Genomic DNA, 22,249 nt, shown 5'->3' with positions numbered 1-22,249 from the left:
GAGCTATTTACAAATAAACGAATGCTAGGAGAACAAGATAAGGAAACGGGCTTCCCCCCACTTACAGAGGAGAATCAAATGACAATCGAGAGCACGGAGTTGGAAAAGTATATAGCAGATTTGCTTTGTTTTTTATTTACAATCAAGTTCATTGGGTGACATAATTAAATAAATAAAAGACATGGCCCTGGCCTGTGAATTTCAGCTCCCCCCAAACAAGTCCTCTGAAGAGCAAACCGCAGAGGGGGTGGAAGAAGAGGAAGAAGGAACGAGACCCCACCCTCGTCAGAGGAGGCGCCCTGGCATCTGTCCCCTTCCACCCGCCCCTCCAGAAACAGGTGTGGAAGGAAAAAAATAAAGTGCAAATTAAGAAGTGATAAAACCACTGGTGCTCTCCACACCCAAACAAGGAACCAGAATTTTATACACAGGCCAAACGGTGAAGATGAAAACCCAGGGCCAATTTAACCCCGGCCTCGATCTCAACCCCCATCCCCTGAAGCCGTCACACCAGGGGCACTGCACACCCACCTGGCAAAGGGGCACCAGCCCTGCCCGGCCTGACCAGCTCGAGTAATACTTCACAGGCCTGCAACTGCCTGTCGCCACGGCTGTGACCTAGACACACCTGGACGGAACGGGGTGTGCACCCCTCCCGGGAACCTACAGGTTTGCCTGAACATTCTTTATCTCTGCAGTAGCCCCACTGCTCAGGCACAACGTTCTACACTTCCTCCCTGACCATAACTTTTGTTTTAAATCAAATTGAGATTTACTTCCATATCCAAAAACAAATATGCAGGATGGTTTGCGTGGACAAGAGTCAGGAGCTCTGAAGAGGTTTTTCCAAAAAAAGTGGGAAAACCCCAAAGAAATTTCAGCAGTAACGAGGCAGAGCAGAACCAGAGCCCCAAGAGGGAGACGCAGACCACCGAGACGGCCACGGCCCCACCTCCTTTGAGAGGGAAACATTCCTGTGCTTTGGGTTTCCGAACAGTGACCCCGAGGTCACTCAGACAAAGGGAACAACCAGAACAAGGGGGTGAGGATGCGACATGCGTGAGGCCAGAACCGGCTGCGGGCGGACGGGAGGAAGCACGGGAGGACAGACTCCCAGCCCATGGGCGTGTTGGCACCGTGGGCCAGCGGTGCCTGGCTGCCGCCCGCTGAGGTATGGAAGAACCAGTAGTGTTTCCCAGCAGCCACAGGCAAGGGCCTGCCCCTGTGGACACGCCTGCAGGTCACACGCCTCAGTGTGGCTCTCAGGCGGTGGAGCCATCGTCACCATCCTCAGCAATCTTCTCAGGGCAAGGCCCCTTGGGCATGCTGTGTGGACGTGCACCCCGCAGTCCAGACAGCACCCCAGATTGCAGCCCCACAGCCACGCGAGCCTGGCTCCCCTCCTTCAACCAGGGTGCCCGTGCTCCCAGCACCGCTGTCAATAGTCCGACCACAGCACAGCTTTGCTTCCTTTGTCCACGCTGACGACGTGCGAGCCGGAGGGGGACCAGGCCACGGCGTTGATGGACGAGCTTCAAGAGAAGAAATCGGAACAATGGCAGTGAGAGCTGAGATGCTGAACGCCAAGCTCCCTGCCCTTGGCCTTCCCCACCTTTCCACCCAGTAAAGCGCACGCTCACAGGCTTGTCAAGGAGCTTGGGAGCAGCCTGCATTCCGTTTCATGAAGCAGTTCCGGAATGAGAGGGGTCGGGCTCCTTTGGCAGCCAGGCCTCACTGAGTTTACCCTACAGGACCAGCTCTGAGTGTGGGAAAGAGCATAGTGACACTGTGTGTATACCTTTAATGGGCAGCACCAGGTGAGGGGCTGAGTGAGGGTCAGGAGGACCTGGACCAGGTCTAAGAGGGACCCTGCTGCTGGTGGGCACACGGAGCTCAAATACCGAGAAGGAAGCTGAGAGGACCTGGTGTCTGCATTCTAACCAGCAGCTGGGCCTGGATGGGCAGGACACAGCTAAGGACAAAAGGGACCTGGGGGCTATCTACTAGGTGGCAGGTAAAAAAAGGTGTATAAAAATCAGTGCTTACGAGAAGGCAACTTCCTGCCAAAAGCAGCTCACCAGGGTGAGGCGGCGGGCAGAGGGAGGACAGAAGGGAGGGGTGGGGGCACGTGCTAGACAAGAGAAGGGGGACGGAGAACGTTTCTCTGGTCTCTTCTCCAGTAGCCACCATCGCTCTAGCTGGAATAGTTCGTGGAATACCTAAGCAGAAAACTGCTGTCTGAACAGAAAATCCTACAAGAGTACCATGCGGACGGCCTTGGCTCCTCTCAACCAGCCAGTGAGTAAGCTCAGGGGCTAACAGGTCACTGGAGGTAGGCCCCAGCCCGACCAGGACAGGGCTCCTGGGAAGACATCAATAGGCCCATCCCCAGGCTCTGAAGGGCTGGTGGGATTCGCATACCTGTGCTGCTTGGAAAGGACCTTCTCCACCTTCCCTGTGACCACACTCCAGACGTACAGAGAGCCCTCGGCCGAGCCTGCAGTCACGAAGCTGCCGTCAGGGCTAGAGAAGACAGTAAAAGAAGTTGTCAACCTCAAACCAGCATCCCCACAGCCTCCTCCTGAGAAGTAACGCTGTGTCTTCACTTCTGAGTCAAACATGGAACCATCCTCCCTGTGCCCAGAAATCAGAACACGCTGATTTCAGACTCAGGGTTTGAGGGATGCACTTCTATGGCCACCCTTGCCGTGGCTAAGTGCTTCCATACACGGGTGCCTTGTTACATGGCTCCACGAATGGAGGACAGGAAAGCAGAAAGGAAGATTGACTGTGGAGAAGTGTCTCCACAACACAGGGACCGACAGTGGACACACGCTCGGGAGGCGCGCCACCTGTGGAAGAAGGACGTGTGGACTGCCCTGGAACACCCCACGAAGTCCAGCCCCGGCACTCCGCAGCCTGCCCCACCCATCACGTGGTTTCTACGGAAATGGGTGAAGAGAGAGAACTGGCTGTGCTCACCAGAACCAAGCAACTAGCCAAAGGCTGCTTTTCTGTACAACGTACTCATCTTCACGTCAGAGGACACGAGAGGAGAGGCACAGAGAGCGCCTCCGGTGGAGCACCAGTTTGTGGACAGTCGGGCTGGGGCACTGCACACCCTGAGCTCCAGGTCCCCATGGCCAGTGCCCTCGCTCCCACCTGGAGATGAGCCCAGACGGGGCCCCTACTCACCTGAACACGGCTCTGGTCCAGTCGGAGCTGCACTTGAAGCCAGGGGCGCTGCAACAGACAACAGGCACCATGACCCAGACAGCCCACACACCTGGGCCCCTGCGCTTCAGAAACCAGACGTAAAGGACGCCCAAACCAGCACGTCTTTTCGTCACCTGAACGACTGCCTGACAGCGTTTTTTCGTAGATCGATAATTTTCAGCAGGTCGTCACGGGAGCAGCTTAGCAGCTCCGTGCGATCTGGGTTTAAGTCCAGGGCGGTCACTTTTCCCAGCAGCTCCATCTCTCGGACGATAGTCTCAGATCTAAGAGAGTATGAGGAAAAGTAACATAGGAGGGGTCAGAACTTCTGTTTCAACCAGGATGTCACGTCACAGGGGAAAAAGGCCCGACCTCTCCCAGGGCAGTGAATGTGCTCCCGACTGTAGGAAGACACCCGGGAGAGGGCTCCTATTACCTTCCCTCAAAAGAGCCAATGGCAGCTTTGAGTCCTACGAGTCTGAATTTCCTAGTCCGTTTTTGGACAAAGTAAGTGCCAACCAGAGCCTCTGATCGGCACGAGGTAACCAGGACTGTTACCCAACTGGTACCACTTTTACCCACCCTACTAGTTTCACCGGCTCGTCGCCTGCCCCCGCGCCCCCGCCCCAGGTTCCAGCCCCACCGGCCTGCTCTGCTCTCTGCAGCGAGTGCTTTTCTGTTGTGCAGCCTTCTCCCCTCTCAGGACTGGCCCTGAGAGCTGTGCTCTAACCCGCCTGATCAAAGGCACCAATCCCCAGTCAGCACCCTGTCCCCCATGATTTCTCTGTCTAGGTTCCCTGCTAAAGTTTCAGCTACCGAACGACAGGATCTTGTTTGTCTGTTTTCCGTGCAACTGGTAAAGCGCCTTATATATGACACGTGCTTCATAACTGATCGCTGAAGAGTCTACCTGGTGGTCAGGAATATCTACTGGAGCTCATTCCTGCCATTTCCAGAGATTTGAAAAAACACACCCCACACACCAAACGTCGCCACAGCTCCACCACGCACAGACCCGCCCACCTGCCCCCACCAAGCTCTCAGGTGCTGTACCGGATGTCCCAGAAACGAATTTTCTTGTCAAAGTGTCCGCTCATGACACACTGCTCTGTGCAGACAATATCGTTACAGCTGGAACCTGCAAACACCGTCTTTATGCCTGGAGAAAAGTAAACGAGCAAATCAAGCAGAGGCGCCCACATGGCTATACGTATAACACTGCTGCCCCCTAACCACTACGTGATCAGGGTTACTAACGTGACTGAAGCCTCAGACGTGAAAGCTGTCGCTACCTCAGCCCCGCTCTGAATACACGACTGGACTGGAAACCCACAGTGTGTCACACTAAATGCTGGCATCGCCATGGCAAGCGGACGCACCCCCAGAGAATTGTCTAACACTATACAGAGGGGGTCTCCTCACAGACTTTGCTGCGGAGGTCCCAGAGTTTCAGGGTGCGGTCGTGGCTTCCTGAGACGATGCGAGCGTTGTCCAGCAGGAACTTGGCGGACAGCACTTTCCCGCTGTGTCCCGTGAGTGTGTGCTAGGAGAGAACACAGCCACAGCGTCAGCCACGGGGGTGCCACGTGCTCGCCGTTCTGCGGGAGTGAGTCAGGTCCCCAGACACGAGGACAGTCAGGAAAGGTCAGGACACACCGATGAGAAGGCACGGGGAAATGATTCCAGGCACGGCCTCCGAAGCTGGCTCTGGAACCACAGAAGCCGTGTGCTAACACGAAGCAGTTCCTAGCTAGCTGAGCAGTGGGGGGAAGTCCCAGAGATCCTAATTTTGGGTGCTGCCCAAGTATGGTATCAAGACCAAGAGGATAAATCTCCCACTAAAAATAACATTTACAAAATCTAACCAAACTTCACTGTCCTCTCCTTACAAAAGAAAAAACAAGGGGCGTGAGGGGACCCTTCAGGACCTTCTTGAAATAAGCTCTCACAGACCTGCCTGTAGTGTTTTTTAAAGCCTGGATTTCTGCCACAGTACCAGGATGGGCAGAGTCGCCGCGGAATCACTCCTTACGTGAACAATTAAGGCCTGCAAAGGGGTTTGCGGTCAGAGGCCTCAGCTTGGAAACGTCAGATCATCACCTCAGGCCCCGGCACTCCCAGGGTCCAAATTCCTTTGTCACTGTGCTGTTGGGTGCCAACCACGGCGTCTCCCCAAGCTCGCCAGGGACACAGGACGGGGCACCACCGGGTGTCAGCTGCCCTGTGGCCATCACGGCACGACTGGAGCCTGACGGGAGAGGGGCGGCTGGGGACCGGCAGGGTGCCGGGGGATCTGGGTGGTCAGACCTTTTACCAGTCATCACGGGCCTCTTCTTACACATGGGCAAAATCGTTCTGTCTGTAAAACCTCGAAGGCTCAGAAAGTATCCTCTGATGTTTTCTAATTTTAAAAAATGCCTTAAAAAACCCTAATAATACTGCTTACAACTCCTAACTTACTGGGTTCCAACCCCAACTCCCAAAGATGAGACCCCATGGGTTAGTATTAAAATTTAAAAATCAATCTCTCCTCTATTCTTAGTGGATCAACTTCACTTTAGCCCAGGATAGGACACATGGGCCTATGTACGCCTCATGCCCTCAAAGGAAGGCATTTTCACGGATTCTAAGACTTAGCCTCTTACAACTGCTGTCACCAGGTGGCAGCCACGCTGTCGTTGGGTGAAAACCTCCCACTGATCCTTTTGGAAGAATCAAGGAAGCTCCCAGCAACAGCGCATTTTAGATTACATCAAATATGGTACACTCAGTATAAAATCATCCCATCTGCGTAAATCGCTGGGAGAGACAGAGAACTCCAGTAGGCGACCTCTCATGTTACATAAATTCTTAACAAATCACTATTTCATCAAAATTTAAAAAGCCGTATGTTCACTGCTGTCTTTCTCACTATAGAAGTAAAGTCACATTTCACAACTGAAGGGAAAAGACATCACTCAGTAACTGGGCTATGCTAATATGCTCTTTTGCATACAGGCTGTCCCTGGGTTACTTAGGGATAAGTGGTAAGAACGACTGCCACAAAGCCTACCGTATTAAAAATTTCAGTTAAGATACAATGGTTTGTACGTGTGTTCAGTTTGAATTGTGATCTTTTTTTTCCCTACCTAAACTGTTTCAAGAACCGTTCCTTTAATTTTTGATAGCACTGCACTGCGTGTCTACACACACACACAGCTTCTCTCTCTTCAGCGCGGTACTGCATGTAGTCGCTTTGGTTGTGACCGTATTATAATGATGGTATTTTTTGATATTTTAGTGTGCTTGAAGTGTGTAAGTGTTTTACATGCACAGAGAGGTAAAATGCATGCTATATACTATGACAAACGTTCGACTAACTGACGCTAAAGGAGAACCATACACCTGTTCTGACTTAACTACCAATTCGACTTAAGACAGACTTACGAACGCGCCTTGTTCATAACCTGGGATGGCCTGTACTTTGAGTGCACATTTTAATTATTTTCCCAATTACACTCTTCCAAAAACTTATCCACCGCTCTTTGAATGTTGCAGCACAAGCAGCTGTTTGTGTGGCAGCTTTGGGGTCACACTGGGTGGTTTTGGGTATCTGGGCTCCGTGAAACAGGCCCACCTCTCCTCACACAGCTGCAGTAAGGAAGGGCTCAACACAGGAGCACAGTGTGCAGGGCACAGCTGACGGCGCCCACTTCTGCCATTTGCACCCCCTTCTTTAAGCGTCTTCATAATTACTCAATGGCTAAATAATCTCAGACAGCGAGACCACAAGTCAGTGAAAGCCCCCCTGGCCAGCAGACACCTCGGTAATTTTACGAGTCACTGTCACAAATGAGGCTGCAATGGACGTCCCTGGGCACAGAGCTTTTGTCTCTTGAACCGGTCCCAGGAATGATATTGTTGACTCGTGGAATAAAGGAAAGAGCCGTTTTTATTTTCTGACCCCTCGTACCGATGCCCCTGCGTTTTTTCAGCTGGACTCTCCTCCTCTTGCTCTTGGTAGAAAGCTGGGTGACCCGTCGGGGCGGCCCAGACCCCTGCACTCTCCATGCCGCGGAACTGGGCTCCCACTGAGTGTTCACTTTCCTCACTTAGACAGCCCTTGTTGTAAGTGGAACACACTGATTTAAAATCCTTTACTCATTTAGTGTTTTTTTTTTTTTTAATCTTTATTATTTATCACTACTTTTGGATTTTATTGTCCACTTTTAAACAGGGGTGAGGTAAGGTGAAGCAAGGGGTTCAGATGTCACAGCAGCCCAAGCCCCAAAACAGGGAGGTGCAAAGATTTCTGGCATGGGCTCTGCCCAGCTTTTCCTGCGCCTCACGACAGGCCCTATGTGCCAGCCACCAACTCTAAACTTAAGTTCCGGCAATCTAAGGAGTTCCGCTGGCCTGAATCATACAGCTAATATTAACACCAACCAAAGACGAGCGATTCCGGGAGACTGCAGACATTGATGAGGAAGTTTCTGAATAAAAGCAACCCTCTGAATCCAGTCCTCAGCGTGGCCACTTCTGCAGGCAGGAGTGACAGCTAGGGCCTTCCACACCGTCCTCAGCTTGGATCGTACACAACCACCAGGCGGCTTTCAATGGACCTCTTAGACTTTATGGGAGGCCTTCCCTGCAATACGGGCTGCTTCTAGGATAAATTTACAAAAAAGGACTTTAAAGCCAACACTCAGACAAGGCTTCTTGCCTTTTGGTTGCTCTCTATACCACCTGCCTGGCATAAAAGCCAAGGAGATGTGACCAGGGCTTGGATTACGTCCATGAAACTTTCAGGACAGACACAACAGTCCCCTCATGTCCTCCACCATCACCTGTTAACTGGGGCCAAGGTAGAATCCAGAGCCCTAACCAGGGCACCTGTCTCATATACTGAACCCTGGTTCAGTTCTCCTGGGTATGGAGAACCCATTGGAGAGGGCTCCTGAACTTCACGCATTACTTCAGGAGGAACAGGACAGGGGATGGGCAGGCCGGTGGCCCTACAAAGCCAACTCATCCAGCAATGGAGGCTGCGGCTCCAGCAGGCCACCGCCAGCCTCCTTAGCACTCGGCAATAGCAGCCCTGAAAGCTGGGTACCCCCGCACAGGGAGAGCACCGTCTCCAACGAGATGCTGGCCCGCCTTTGCAATCTAAACCTAGTGCACCCAAAAAGTTTCCTGACCTTGTGCCCTCTGTCTTCCAGGTCTGTTCCCTGCCTTGAGGTCCCTCTTGCTATTTTGACCCACAGTTGATGCCACCTGTACAGAACTCCTCAACCACTGGAAACATCACCTGCATGACTGGTGGACTCTCAGCTGGCTACTTTGCTCCCGAGAAGGACTGAGGTACAGAAGGGTGCACACCCCTCTTCAGTACCTGCTCAGCTTTGCTGCATCTCAGCCTAGAAGGTCCAGGCCCCTGGGGCCCAGAAAAGAGCACACGACCTGGGGTCTAGGCCTCAGCTCAAACCTGAATCTTATTACTAATGGTGTGACCGTAGGTTTCTTGGACCTCAGTTTCCTCACCTACCTACCTTAGCTGGTGTTATGGACTGAACTGTGTCCCCTCAAAGTATGAACTGTAAATCCTAACTCCCATACCTGTGCTTGTGCTGCGGTTAAGTGTTTGGCTGCTAACTGAAAGGTTGGTGGTGCAAACCTGCCAGCCACTCTGTGGGAGAAAAACCTGGTGATCTGCTCCTGTAAAGGTTAAAAAACCAAACCTATTGCTGTCAAGTTGATTCTGACTCCTAACTACCCTATAGGACAGAGCAGGAAGGCCCTGTAGGGTTTCCAAGGCTGCAATCTTCACGGAAATAGATTGCCAGGTCTTTCTCCCAAGGAATGGCTGATGGGTTTGAATCGCTGACCTTTCAGTTAGCAGCCGAGCAGAGCACTTAACCACTGCGCTGCCCGGGCTCCCTAAACTTGTTGCCGTTGAGTCAACTCTGAGTTGAGTCTCTGTCTACAGGACAGAGTTGAACTGCTCCATGGGGTTTCCAAGGCTATCATCTTTACAGATACAGACTGTCATGTCTTTCTCCCGTGGAGTAACTGGTGGGTTCTAACCGCAGACCTTTCGATTAGCAGCTGAGCGCTTAACCACTGTGCTACCAGAGAGTTCTTTTTCTGTAAAGATTACAGCCTAGGAAACTCAACAGGGCAGTTCTACTGTCCTATAGGGTTGCTTTGAGTCAGAATAGACTCTCCGGCACACGACAATGACACCTGGGTAAAGTAGAGGGTCAGGGAAAAAGAGGAAGACCATCAACAAGATGGACTGATACAGTGGCTGTAACAATGGGCTCAAGCAAAACAACGATTGTGATGATGGCGCAGGACCAGGCAGTTTGTTCTGTTGTACATAGCATTGCTCTGAGTCAGAACTGACTGGTGGGCACCTAACAACAACAATCCCATCTGGGAATGAGTTTTCTTTGTTAAGAGGCCATATCTATGTAGGGTGTGTTTTAAGCCAGTTACCTTTGAGATATGAGAGAGCAGATTAGAAGAGAGAAGAAAGCACCAAGGGGGGAAACATGCCAAGCCACATGAAGATCACCGAGGAACCAAGGAACACAAGTTGAGAAGAGACAAGGACCTTACCCCAGGGATGAGAGAGAACATCCTCCCCTAAAGCCTATTGCTATGAATTGACTCGATGCCATCAGGTTTGGTTTTTTTGGCTTAAAGCCTGACCCAAGGCACACCCTACACTAATCCTGCCTCATTCCCATTACAAAAAGACTACAATTTCCCAATGGAATTATAACCACAGGCATAGAAGCTAAGATTTACAACACTTATTTTTAGGAGTCCAATCTGTAACACCCACCTAACGGACCATTCTGCTGCAGCTCCCCCACCACCCTGGAGGCTGACCTGGAAGAAGTTCATCTTAATATTATACCCTATTTTTTAGCGGGCTGACACAAACAACTTGTACCAAGACTTTTTTTTTTTTTGTAAAATGCCTACCAGGGTCGAAGCTACTTCTCATTGTATCATTCACTCACCTCTATTTAATGAGATGATGATGTGAAAATTCCTTCAAGCCCAAGAGGAAGAAAGATCTCTCCAAATTAAGCTACATACTTTTCATTAGTACAAGAGCAGTATCACCACCAGGTCTGGTCTTTCTCTTGGGTTCAACATCAGGCCCCATCCTTTCACCTGCCCTTCCCAGGCTCCCAGGGTTTTCAGAACCTCTTTATCTCACAGCAGGCTGACCTTTGTTGAAAGCACACTCATTTGCGTGTCTATGTCCTACTTTTCAGCTAAATAACAAAGACTCTGTGAAGGAGCAATTAAGTTTTAGGATGCTGAAAAACCAAAACTCACATGCTGGTACTAAAATCTCTCAAGCTCAGCTAACCTCGCAATCTGTCAAAGCATCTAGTTATGACCTGCAGTACCCCAAGTCCTTCATGGAAATGCGAGGGGTCATGCCGCAGATATTTTGAAAAGGAATCTTGGGCAAAGCAGGAGTGCAAAGTGGAAACTTGCCACAGGAGGAAAGGAAACGGTGTGGTGAATCAAATGGGATTTCAGGAAGACACATGTGAGTCCCCTCACTAACCACCCTGCCGGCCTCCATGTTTTACGTCTCCATAACCTTGCACAGTCTGGAGATCAGGCTGGATTTCTGAAGGAGCACTCACCCGTAATCGATAATCATCCACGGTCCAGATCCTGCTTGCAAAATCATTTGAAGCTGCTAAGAGGTAAGATCCCTGTAGAAATCAAGCGGAAAATAACTTTTACCCAAAATAGAGGAACCTGGTTCACAACATAAACATTCTCCAATAATAAAATTCAAGAAGGTTTAGATGTCTAAAACGACACACTCAAGCCACGTACCAACTACTACAAGCTGGTAACTCACCAACTTCCTGTGAGTTCAGCTCTTTGTCCTGAGCTGGCTGAATCGCACCCGAACGTCACTCACACCGCCAGCTCAGGTGGATCCTCCACCCCTGCTAACCTTTCCCCTGGTGCCTTCATTAACAGTGAGTTCTCTAGGCCCTGTCCCTGCCAGGAACCCCAGGGGCACCCCTGCCTCATCCCCCAGTGCAATTCAAGGCCCTCTGCTGGGGCCGGGGGACCAAAGGTGACCAACACCCAGACCCTCGCTCTCCGTCCAGTATAAACAGCACTCACAGCAGCTACGCTTCGATGCCTCTGCACAGGATGCGCCAGGAGCCCAGGAGGACCCTCTCAACGAGGGGATGTGGAGAAGACCCCCCGAGATCACAATGGAGATGAGGACTCGTGAGAGGAGGCAGTTACCTTCCCCTGACCCGCTGTAGCCTCCGCTCCAGCCACCTCACAGGCCTAGCCAAACGCCGCCGTTCCCAGTGTCCTTCCCTCACACTCTGCGTCTGACCCTCAGTCACCTCAGTCGGCCTCAAATGCCCGATTTTGTTCCCTCACCCTCGCCCCGAATTCCTAACGTCCTCCTCAGGGCTCCTGTACTACTTCACACACAGCTCAGTCATAACTTCGCTACAGTGATTTACAGCTGAGCGTTCTCATTTAAGTGCCTCATTGTTTGTCATCAACTGGCTCCTATAGTTCAGCATCCAAATACCCGCAATTCAACAGAGTACAGAGCAACAAATAATACCACAAGCCTCATGCAGAAACCAAAATCCCAAGAATCAGAGTAGTCTAACCAATTAATTCTAGAATCTACCCGCATCCTTCTCATACATGGCTCTGACTGAAAATGTAGAGAATGGAAAGCCAAATCAGGTGAATTATTTTTCAATTTCAAGAACCAAATGTCTTACTTGTTTCTTAAAAAAAACTCTGAGATCAACTATTTGCACGAGTCTGAGATACTTACAGCACTATCAAATTCAATGCTTGTAATTCCTGCATTACTGCCAGAGAGGGAACCCTTGAACTCACACTTGTCTGCGTAAAAAGAAAAAAAGATTGAGGAAAAACGGAAGTTAAATAAAGCCAGCAAATAAGGTCAAACAGGACACGAGAAATACAGTGGGGGCTGATGACAGAGTCAAACACCACCTTCCTTCTGCTTTTGATAAAATGACCAAGTGTTCCTACTGAATAAAACTGTCTTCTGCTGATAATTTACAAGGGTAAAAAGACAGACCGCTGAACTATTTCAGAAAATGCCTTTTGGACTTGGGCTTTGCCAAGGAGGAAAAAACAGCAGACCGCAGTAAGCTGTTTGTGGATGACAGGCCCTGAATTCACCAGGACATGACTGATAGCTCTTTCCCAAAACCATAAGAAGTGCTGCCAAACGTTCCATTCGTGACTCTGGGGGCCCAGCACGGACTCCCGATTTTACGGACACAAATTACGCCTTGGTGTATGTCATGCCAACGTTAACTTTGATTAGCATTTATTTCCTCTTCAGCAGCAAAGAGATAACCTGCTAGAGAATAAAAGCCTGGCGGCGCCCATCTCCTACAGATGTTTCTAATGATCACGGAGTAAAACAGAGCTCTTGGGTTACTCCTGTGAAATCTCAAAACAAGCTCTTTGCTTAGATTAAAAAAACGGAACCTCACAAAATTCCTATTCCTTATACGGTTTTGTTATGGTTTTTCCAACAGTGTCAGCCATTATCATTCATAAGTTCATTTGGTGTTTCTGGACAAAACCAACATAAATATACACATATTTCATTGTTGTAAAAATTCAGATAACATGACATTTGCCAAGTCAACATTTGCCACGTACACGGTTCAGTTAGAACACTTACATCAGTCATACTGTGCTCCTATCACATACAGCCTTTGCCACATCACCCATTCCCCCGACACAAAGTCTCAGTGCTTCCTAAACAATAACCCCCTTCCTTCTCACCCCGGCAGCTGCTGTTAAACTTGGATCTCCACATGCCTGCCTGTTTTAGGTACTTCACATTAGTGAGATCACATGATACTTGTCCTTTGCATCTGACTGACTTCACTCAGTATGTTTTCACGGCTCACCCCATTGTGGCACGCATCAGGGCTTTTTCACTTATTGTTGCCCAGTGATACTGTACGCGCAGCAACGATGGAAACTTAACAGGTGGCTAAACCTCAATGCTGAAAATATGCATATATTTAACCAAAAAGAATTTCAAAAATCATCTTGACACTGGGCTCTGACCAGCTGCAGAGTCCTAACAGATGGCGCCACTAACTCCCATTTCCTGTTCTCACGCTGTTTCTGAAGGCAGAGAGCACTTCTAAACAGGCACCAGCCAGAGAGATTCGCTCTTAACCTAAGGGCCTGTCTGAAGAGTCATCTATTCGATGCATTTTTCCTAGGTGGTACACCCCCCTCTGCTTTTCTCTAGCTTAGACGTGACTGGTTGACTGCTTCCTCCAGGAGATGGCTACAGCCAGCACTAACTGCAGAAGCCACAGCCTCATGTATAGGTGGAATGACAGAACCCATGGCCTTGGGATCTTTCGTCTTCCTTTGAAAACTAGTATCATCTTGGAAGATTATCTGATTAGTGCGTACCTCAGGAAAATTATGAAATCTCACTAACACAAACACATGCACAATTTAACAGTATTTCCTAGTCATTACGTGAAAAATGGGAGCAAACATTCACCAGGTGGAAAGGAAACTGAAGTGGGAACAATGTTTTGTCAGCTGATTCCCCGCATAAAGTGACATCACCAACACAGGGCCTCTCTCTCCACTCAAGCGGGTTCTCACCTCCAAACACTTCCCAAAGTTTGACTCTGCGATCCATGCCGCCAGTGGCCAGCAGCCGGGAGCCAGGACTGAACTGCACGGCGTTCACCTCTCCGTCGTGTGCATCCTGCAAGACAAGTGTGTGTTCAAAGCAGCCAGGGTCATGACCGAGAAAGCTTACCATGCCCCATAAGGGTCAACACTCTGGGCTCCTCACTAAAGGTTTAAGCACACATCCTGAAACAAGGGCGGACACAATCCTGCTCGACACGTGAGTCATAGTTCTTTCTGGAAGCATTGTGGCGCTAGTGGTGTGACCTCTGCCCAGCTGAACTTCTCAAAGCCTCAGTTTGCTCACCTAGAAAAGGATTTCTATAGGCTTTTTGACCTGGAACTGTGCCTGACCTCTGACCTTAAGGAGGCCTCCAATAAAAGCGAGTTATTATTCTGTGAGAATTTAAAATCCTCCACAGGGAGATTCCAGAGGCTGGAATCAACGCTAAAATACACAACCTGGAAAGGGCACTTGTGTTCTGGATGAGAAAACGCATCCTATCCTACAATGGGGAGTGGGAACAACAGGAGACGTCACTCTAACCTGCCCTCTCGTGGGTAAAACAGGATGTCTGTGATTTGCTTCAAGCTGCTCCAGAAAGGGGTGTGTGTGTAGGGGGAGGACAGAGACTGGCAAATGTGGGTACCGGAAGCTGTGCGACAATTCTCTCTGCAGCAGACATTTGAAATTTCCCAAATAAAAAAGGGGGGAACAGACTTAGGAAATACAGGCTGTAAGTATTAGATCATTAGGCAGATCCCTAATCACGTGCCTAAAAGGTTATTTTGGGAAGACAAAATCTGATCTTCGCGTTTGTTTGGGACTAAAAAAACAAGCTGCTTGCTGTATGACGGACAGCAACTGTGAGATGACAGGGAAGGAAGCCCCATGCTGTCTGGACCTGCTTGCTGCCCTGATGTCTCACTGATGAGAATCTGCAGGACAGCTGGCCCAATCTCCCACTCCACACATTTCCCTCCTCTTCTCTCTTGTGGGCTGTCTGTAGGAGGTCTCAGATTGAAAACTTGAGATCACGCACCGTCGTGCCCGCCTGACCTCACGAGCCTCCTGCAGAACTGCCTGTTGGACACTTGTCAGCTGTGAACCTGCAGCTCTCAGGCACACACACCGACAGAGTCCCAGACTGTCAGCTGCACCATAACCCCACACACATGACTTAAATGTGACAGGAGGAAACGAAAGGGCTGCTGGGAGTCAAGGGCAAGGAAGGGCTGTGACGTTAAGTGCAGTCAGACCTTTTACCAATCATCACTGACCTCCGTGTGTGCCTGGCCAGGGGGTCATCCTAGCTGTGGGGTGGGGAGGGGCTGATAGTCCCCAGAACGTCTCACCCACAGGGGGACTCCCTTTCCACACCCAGGTGGTTCAGCTCTCGGCCAGTTCCTTTTGTGGAAATGCCTAATTGCTGCAGTTCCTCCTTATGCCTAGAACTGAAAGCTACCTGCACAGGATTTCCATCCTGGATATACAGCAGTCTTTCCCTCCCCTAAAGGCTCCTGCCCCTATTTCATACCAACCAGTTATGGGTCAATCCAGGAGCCTGCCCAACCTTCTGGGTTCTGCTCTCTGGGCTCTGCCTGCACCCAGCCACAGGGCTCCATTTCTGCTTCACTGCCCCATCTGGGATCTGAGTTACCCTTTAGCACTAGGGCCTGCTCTGAACTCCAGTTGGCAGCTCTGGTACTGCAGTGGCTTCTGCCCAGGACAGTGCCCTACTTCCAACCATATGCGCCTAATGGTCGGTGGTCATTCAGGTAAGGATGTAATTCAGGAGGCCAACAGCTGTCCTCCTGGTCTTCCACAACCAACCACTGACTAGACCCTCACTCCCCGGTGACAACAATTGCGTGAATTACTTCCAATTTCTCACCATCCCTAACCGGCCTTCCTTGGCCTCATCCCTGCTGCTATCTTCCTCTCTCTTAGCCAGGCCTGTGTTAACAAGGATGGCTGTCATAAATCCTGTCCTCTGAAGCTAGGCAAAATAGATTAACTCCTCCCATCAGAGGAGCCAACAGGTGGAAAGCTTGGTATAAACGAAGGCAGTGGGAAGTGCAGCAGCAGATGAAGGGCCTGTGAACAGGATCCTCCGACTGCCAGGCTCTGTCACCACAGCAAACTCGGCAGGGCCTGGGAGTGACCACACTTACGAAGACACACAGCGTGGTAGTTGGCACCCTCACGTCTTTACTAGAGCCAGGGTGAGCATCCGCGTTGTCCGGGGGCACTGGAGGGGACGAGACGGAGCGCCTCCTGAGGAATGACAGGAAGGAAAACATGAGACAGGGCTGCACAGGACTTAGCTTCATCCAACTGTCAGAAGGGAATTAAGGACAACCTGGCTTAAGCAGACTGCCCTTGCCAACAGCTTCTTTTCCCTTCTAGGTCCTTTACACCAGGATAATTCACAAGAATCAGAAGCGTCCTCAGTCACATGACAGTGGAAGGACCCCCAGACAAACCTGGGCTCACTGTCCCACTGACCGACTCCAGTACTCCTGAATGACAATGCTCACCTAAGTCCACACAAGTCATGTGACAGCCAGCTCTGGAGTGTCTGTGAAGACACTGAGGAGGTCTCTGCCCAGTCACACTCACTTCCCACCGTCCCCTCACAGTCCTGGCGGGGCCGAATGCATGCCAAAAAGCGCGCAGGCAGAGCATGACTGTCCACGGAGCTCAGCCCACGCCCGCTCCACCGGGCTCCCCACATTGCCAGGAACATGCAAAGCGTCCTGGTTAGCACATGTAGGTCTGGTGATGGGGCGGTGAAGCAGTGATCAGCACGACTGTCAACGACCCACACTCACATGCTGGGCTAAGACAGGAGAGCGGTTTTCACCTGGCAGCATCGGAAGAAGAGTGATGTCCCAAAAGGGGAGACTCGGACAGACTAAAGGGAAAGGCCAGAGGTCAGCAGGCAGCGAGATTAAGAGAAAGGAAGTCGAGGGAGAAAGAAGAAGCTAAACGAAAAGCGAAATTGAGGCATCCATGTACCCTGCCCCCAGAAATTCTGGTGTACTTTAAAAAATAATAATAAACTATGTACATTTACTTAGGTATAGTTACACAAACATCACAAAGGCAAGGCGAATGTTTTCTAACCTACCCAAAGATATTAGTGATAGAATCCAGAAGGCCTCCAGCAGGCTGCGAGAGTCGCTTACTAAAGAGGAGGGGAGGATAGGTTTAAACCTTTGAGACATTTTGCCCAAATCATCAATTAATAAAAACAGTCCACAAAATAGGTACCTGGGGCCTGCTTCCCCTTTATGTCCCAAAACCTGGATGAACGGAAACCCAGCACACTCCCAAAGCACCAAAAACAGTGCAGAGGGAGGGGAACCCAGCACACTCCCAAAGCACCAAAAACAGTGCGGACGGAGGGGAACCCAGCGCACTCCCAAAGCACCAAAAACAGTGCGGACGGAGGGGTACCCAGCACACTCCCAAAGCACCAAAAACAGTGCGGAGGAGGGGGTACCCAGCACACTCCCAAAGCACCAAAAACAGTGCGGACGGAGGGGTACCCAGCACACTCCCAAAGCACTAAAAACAGTGTGGAGGGAGGGGTACCCAGCACACTCCCAAAGCACCAGAAAACAGTGCGGCAGGAGGGGTACCCAGCACACTCCCAAAGCACCAGAAAACAGTGCGGAAGGAGGGGTACCCAGCACACTCCCAAAGCACCAGAAAACAGTGCGGAGCAAAGGGAACCCAGCACACTCCCAAAGCACCAGAAAACAGTGCAGAGGGAGAGGTATCCAGCACACTCCCAAAGCGTCAGAAAACAGCGCGGAGGGAGGGGAGACCCAGCCCAGGGGCTCCCAAGCATCCTTGTCCCTAGAGATACTGCTTTAGACAATGAAATTGTCTAGCTGACCAAATCGTTTGTTGTTGACAACCAACCTCCGCCCCTGTAGTACAGCCCTAGCAAATAAAAAACAATCCTTGAGTCTAAGGAAGGATTAAGCAGTATGTCTAAATGAGGTCCCGCTTTTAGGAGCCCACTATGTTTTACGTGTTCAGACACCCGGGGGGCACCTGGGACGTGCTTCCCTTCACCACTGCACATCAGCACTAAAGAAGTGGCTTCCCTTCCGCTAGGGGGAGTTGACCCAAGGAGGATGCGGCGGGGGGGACATTCAGGAGCCTGCTCATTTCCCACAAGGGACTCTGGCACACCGAATGATGTCCTCTGGTCAGCCCACACACGTGCTGTCAAAGTGCAGCCACAGCTCCTTTCCTGATCTGCCCTGTTCTACTTACGTGGCTGCTCTGCTGATGGCCCGTACCGGAGAAGTCTCTTCGGGATGCTCAGAGGTCTCGTCCAGGATAACTTCAATGTCATCGTCCCTGCAAAGGAAGGGGAAGAGGCCGAGGCTTTGATTCTGCTGACCAGAAGCTCTGCGATGACTCTAATCTGCCCATGCCAACATCACGTCCTGGTCACACACAAGCGATGTGACCTGGCTAGGGCAGAGATGGTTAACGGTTCTCATGAGAAAAAGCTCTGCCATGCTCTGGGCAATAGTAAAGGAAACACCTGTTCAGATGGAATCCAGAATTCCAACTGAAAATAACGTTCAAAGTGAGCTCTGGATCCTTTCAGGTATAAACACAGGGCTCCCGCTTGGAGAGCAATGAAATAAGGATTGTTTACATCTGCGAGTGCACACACAGCAACAGGGTAGAGTCTTCCCATCGGAAGCCAGGGTCCCAGCTGAAGGGCTCACACACATGAACAGCCTGGTTGTGGAGCTCACTAGTAAACTAGGCCCCATCAGACAGGGCCGAGTGGCACACAGGACAGTATCAAAACGGCAGCCATGGAGCACTAGAAAGCGACAGTGCAAGACAAGAATGAAGGTAAGAAAAGAGACCCATTGCCACTGAGTTGATTCCAACTCACAGGGACCCTACAGGACAGAGGAGAGCTGCCCCATAGGGTTTCCTAGGCTGTAATCTTTACAGAAACGGATTGTTAAGTCTCTCTCCTGAGGAGCGGCTGGTGGGTTCGAACCACTGACCTTTCAGTTCACAACTGAGTGCTTAACCGCTGTTTCACCAGGGATCCTTAAAAAAAGAGACTGCTAAAGAAAATGTTCTACATCCTACTTTGGTGAGTAACATCTGGGGTCTTAAAAGCTTGTGAGCGGCCATCTGAGATACTCCACTGGTCTCGCCCCACCTGGAGCTAGAGAAAATGAAGAAAACCAAAGACACATGGGAAAGATTAGTCCAAAGAACTAATGGACCACAGCTACTACAGCTTCCACCAGATTGAGACCAGTAGAACTAGATGGTGCCTGGCTACCACTACCAACTGCTCTGACAGGGATCACAATAGACGGTCCTGGACAGAACTGGAGAAAAATGCAGAACAAAATTCTAACTCCCAGAAAAAGACCAAACTTACTGGGCTGAAGAAACCCCAAGAGTATGGCCCCCCAGACACTCTTTTAGATGAGTACTGAAGTCACTTCTGAGGTTCACCCTTCAGCCAAAGATTAGACAGGCTCATAACAAAAAATAATACACACAGCTCAGCCATGTATATGAGACTAAGTAGCGTGCACACCAGCTCAGGGGCAAGGACGAGAAGGCAACCAGAAAGCTGGTAATAGGGAACCCACGGTCGAGAAGGGGAGAGTGTTGACATGTTGTGGGGTTGGCAACCAATGTCACAAAACACTAAGTGTATTAACTGTTTAACAGGAGATTAATTCGCTCTGTAAACCTTCATCTAAAGTACAATAAAAAAGAGGGCAGAACTGCTAAAAGGGTAACGGAATCCAAGGCTGCATTTACAGCCCGTTTTTAAATACCATTTTAAGAAAAACAAAACAAAACCCCAGAAAAGCAAAATCTCAATGCAGTTAGTTTGTTTTTAGCTCCAGGTATCTTATGCTCAAGTTTAAATGCCTGGAATTTCCAACCTCGGCAGAGATTGAACAATGAAACAGCCTGTTACAGATGAAACAATGATGTCAAGAAGAAGTGCGTGCTCATGAGTTTACCCACTTCTCAGAGGGACACCAGCCCACTTGGAATCCCCCCAGCCCCGTTCCTATGGCCACGTCCTTCCTGGTGAGGGGAAGGTAAGCAATTACTTTGGTCTTAATAACCTCCCACAGAGCCGTAATCTTCACGGAGAAGGAAAGTAATAAAACGTCTTAACCCAAGACTGTTGAGATTTGTAAGAACTTAAAAGCAAGACTTCCCCAGGATTAATTATCTGGATTAGGTAAATATATACCTAAGAACTCGTTACTGAGCAACTTTGACTGAGCTGAAGTGTGTTTATTTTCCTTGGCTACTCGTTCTAGGAGCGCGTGTACCCGGGGCCCAACCCGGGCCTGGACGTCCCGGAGCAAAGGCAGGCATCAGGAGGGCATTTGCCTTCTCCTCGGGTGGCTTTCCCGCAGTCTGGGGAGCCAGCTGCACTCACACAGGACCGCCGGGAACGCAGCGGTGGTGAGAGAGCAACTGGCGACCAGAAGGTGGGCAAATGACGTGTTTTAGGTGCTTATTTTTAAGAAACCTAATGTTTTTTCCAGGTCAATGATTTATTGACTTCGTGGTTTTGGGGAAAATAGGTCTGGTATTAATTTTCCACACCTGAGAGCACAGAAGATAAGCACACACCCTCCATCTAGGGCACAGGCTTGGCGTGAGGACTGTTGTTCTCTTGTAAAAGACAACCCTTGACTGGCGGATGATCCTAACTGAACTTTAAACCACTCCCCTCCACTGAAAAGGGAACAACCAGCACGATTTAAAATAGTGTATCATCACTCTAATACTATATTCTAAGGCTTGTTTCAAAAGAAGAGAAACACGCCCTGAACCACATCAAAGGGAAATTAGCCGTTAAACATCCACCCTCAAGCCAAAGCCCCAAATCTCAGGGGGCATTTCCCACTCCTGGGCAGACGAGAAAAAGCACCAAAACAAATTCCACTCCGTTTGTTCCAAGAGATCCTACTATTCACTTTTGCTTCCAAGGTCTGGCCGGACTTCCACTTAAGTTCACGAACCAAGAGAGAACAAGAGGAAGTGCCCCAGCCCAGCGTTACACGGCGACGGCCCCGATGAGGGGTAGAAAACGGATGATTCTAAGGGTCAGCAGGGAAAGAGCGAGGCCGTAATTCGTGAAGGGCACGGGATGTTAGAATTCACCCTTACAACTAACAAGGAGTGTCAACCGGAACACCTTTCTGGAAGGTAATCTGGCAACATGCCCCAAGAACTCTGACCCTCAGAATTTTATTTCAAGAACGTGTCTCAAAGAACTAATCAGGAGTGTGGCCAGAGACCATATTCAGAGCACTATTTCCAACAGTGAGAATTCAGAAGCCACCGAAACACAACGAAAATGATACATGGATGTACCTCGAGGGGACAGAATTATAGGTGCTTTTTACTTTCTTCTTTAAGCTTTTCCGTTTTCTTTTTGAAAAGCCTGTACAAGTGTTTTAGACAGATAGAAGCATATAAAACTACTTTCAAAGGACCAGTCAAAGGAAGAGCAGTTCCAGCTCGTGGATCTCCACTTACTGTCCGACAGGCAGCGGCTCCTTTGCAGCTTCCGCAAGCTCTTTCTGCAGCCGGGCTTGCCGCCTCCTGGGAAAAAAAGCCCAACGTTTATGTCTGCTTAGGGGAAGTGTGGGGTCTGCATCCTCAGCAACCTACTAGTTCTAACAGCACATTTGAATATTCTGTGCGTTTAAAACAATTACCCTGGGCAAAGATACTCCAAGTCCCAAACCCCTCAGTAAAGGTTTCCACTATAAAGGGTTTCAGAGTGAAGTCTAGGAGAAAGCAGTGAACCAACAAGGGAGAAGGCCCACCTGCGGGGACCCAGGGCCTCTCAGGTAGACAGGTGCACCGGGCCTACTGAGGGCTAGTTGTGGTAGTGACCCGGTTTTCCACAGCAAACAGTTTTACACTGACATACCCAGAGCACAGATAATAATAAAGACTTACTTAGGAGTTACTTGTGCCTGGCCCTGTCTTATGATTTTTAACAGTTTTTAATTCATTTAATCCTTAAGACAATGCTTTGAGCTAAGTACTATTATTTCCATTTTACAGATGAGGAAACTGAGGCACAGTTAAGATTCTGAAACTGTCAGCTCTTACATATCTTCGACTTACTAACGTGAGACAGAAAAGGAGCTCTGGTGGTGCTGTGGTTAAGTGCTCGGCTGCTAACCTACAGGCTGGCAGTTTGAACCCACCCAGTAGTTCCACAGGAGAAAAGACTTGGCAATCTGCTCCTGTACA

At 50.0% G+C, this 22,249-nt stretch overlaps 1 protein-coding gene and 2 non-coding genes across 6 annotated transcripts in view; all 3 read right to left on the bottom strand.

Moving 5' to 3' along the window:
- Nucleotides 1-92: 92 nt before the first annotated feature.
- ATG16L1 (autophagy related 16 like 1) overlaps nucleotides 93-22,249 on the bottom strand; it is a 38,484-nt gene continuing 16,327 nt past the window's right edge. The window contains exons 6-18 of one of the 4 annotated variants that reach the window (XM_049888473.1): nucleotides 21,521-21,586; nucleotides 18,230-18,316; nucleotides 17,070-17,126; nucleotides 16,111-16,213; nucleotides 13,906-14,011; nucleotides 12,059-12,129; nucleotides 10,872-10,943; nucleotides 4,639-4,759; nucleotides 4,270-4,375; nucleotides 3,351-3,500; nucleotides 3,196-3,243; nucleotides 2,422-2,523; nucleotides 93-1,532 (exon numbers count right to left, since the gene is read on the bottom strand). In XM_049888473.1, the coding sequence (XP_049744430.1) occupies nucleotides 1,439-1,532; nucleotides 2,422-2,523; nucleotides 3,196-3,243; nucleotides 3,351-3,500; nucleotides 4,270-4,375; nucleotides 4,639-4,759; nucleotides 10,872-10,943; nucleotides 12,059-12,129; nucleotides 13,906-14,011; nucleotides 16,111-16,213; nucleotides 17,070-17,126; nucleotides 18,230-18,316; nucleotides 21,521-21,586 (1,183 nt within the window). In that variant the 3' untranslated portion in view covers nucleotides 93-1,438. Of the gene's footprint in view, nucleotides 1,533-1,640; nucleotides 2,524-3,195; nucleotides 3,244-3,350; nucleotides 3,501-4,269; nucleotides 4,376-4,638; nucleotides 4,760-10,871; nucleotides 10,944-12,058; nucleotides 12,130-13,905; nucleotides 14,012-16,110; nucleotides 16,214-17,069; nucleotides 17,127-18,229; nucleotides 18,317-21,520; nucleotides 21,587-22,249 lie in introns of all 4 variants that reach the window. The other 3 variants (XR_007517994.1, XM_049888474.1, XR_007517995.1) reach the window with 3 other exon arrangements.
- Nucleotides 5,287-5,545, bottom strand: LOC126078645 (small Cajal body-specific RNA 6). Its single transcript, XR_007518125.1, has one exon. It is a non-coding gene; the product is annotated as a small Cajal body-specific RNA 6 (non-coding RNA).
- LOC126078646 (small Cajal body-specific RNA 6) lies at nucleotides 14,948-15,217 on the bottom strand. The gene has a single exon (XR_007518126.1). It is a non-coding gene; the product is annotated as a small Cajal body-specific RNA 6 (non-coding RNA).

Source organism: Elephas maximus, chromosome 6 (assembly GCF_024166365.1).
Source record: "Elephas maximus indicus isolate mEleMax1 chromosome 6, mEleMax1 primary haplotype, whole genome shotgun sequence".
NCBI lineage: Eukaryota > Metazoa > Chordata > Mammalia > Proboscidea > Elephantidae > Elephas > Elephas maximus.
Note: the sequence above shows the minus strand (reverse complement) of the source record. Positions and strands in the feature narration are given on the sequence as shown.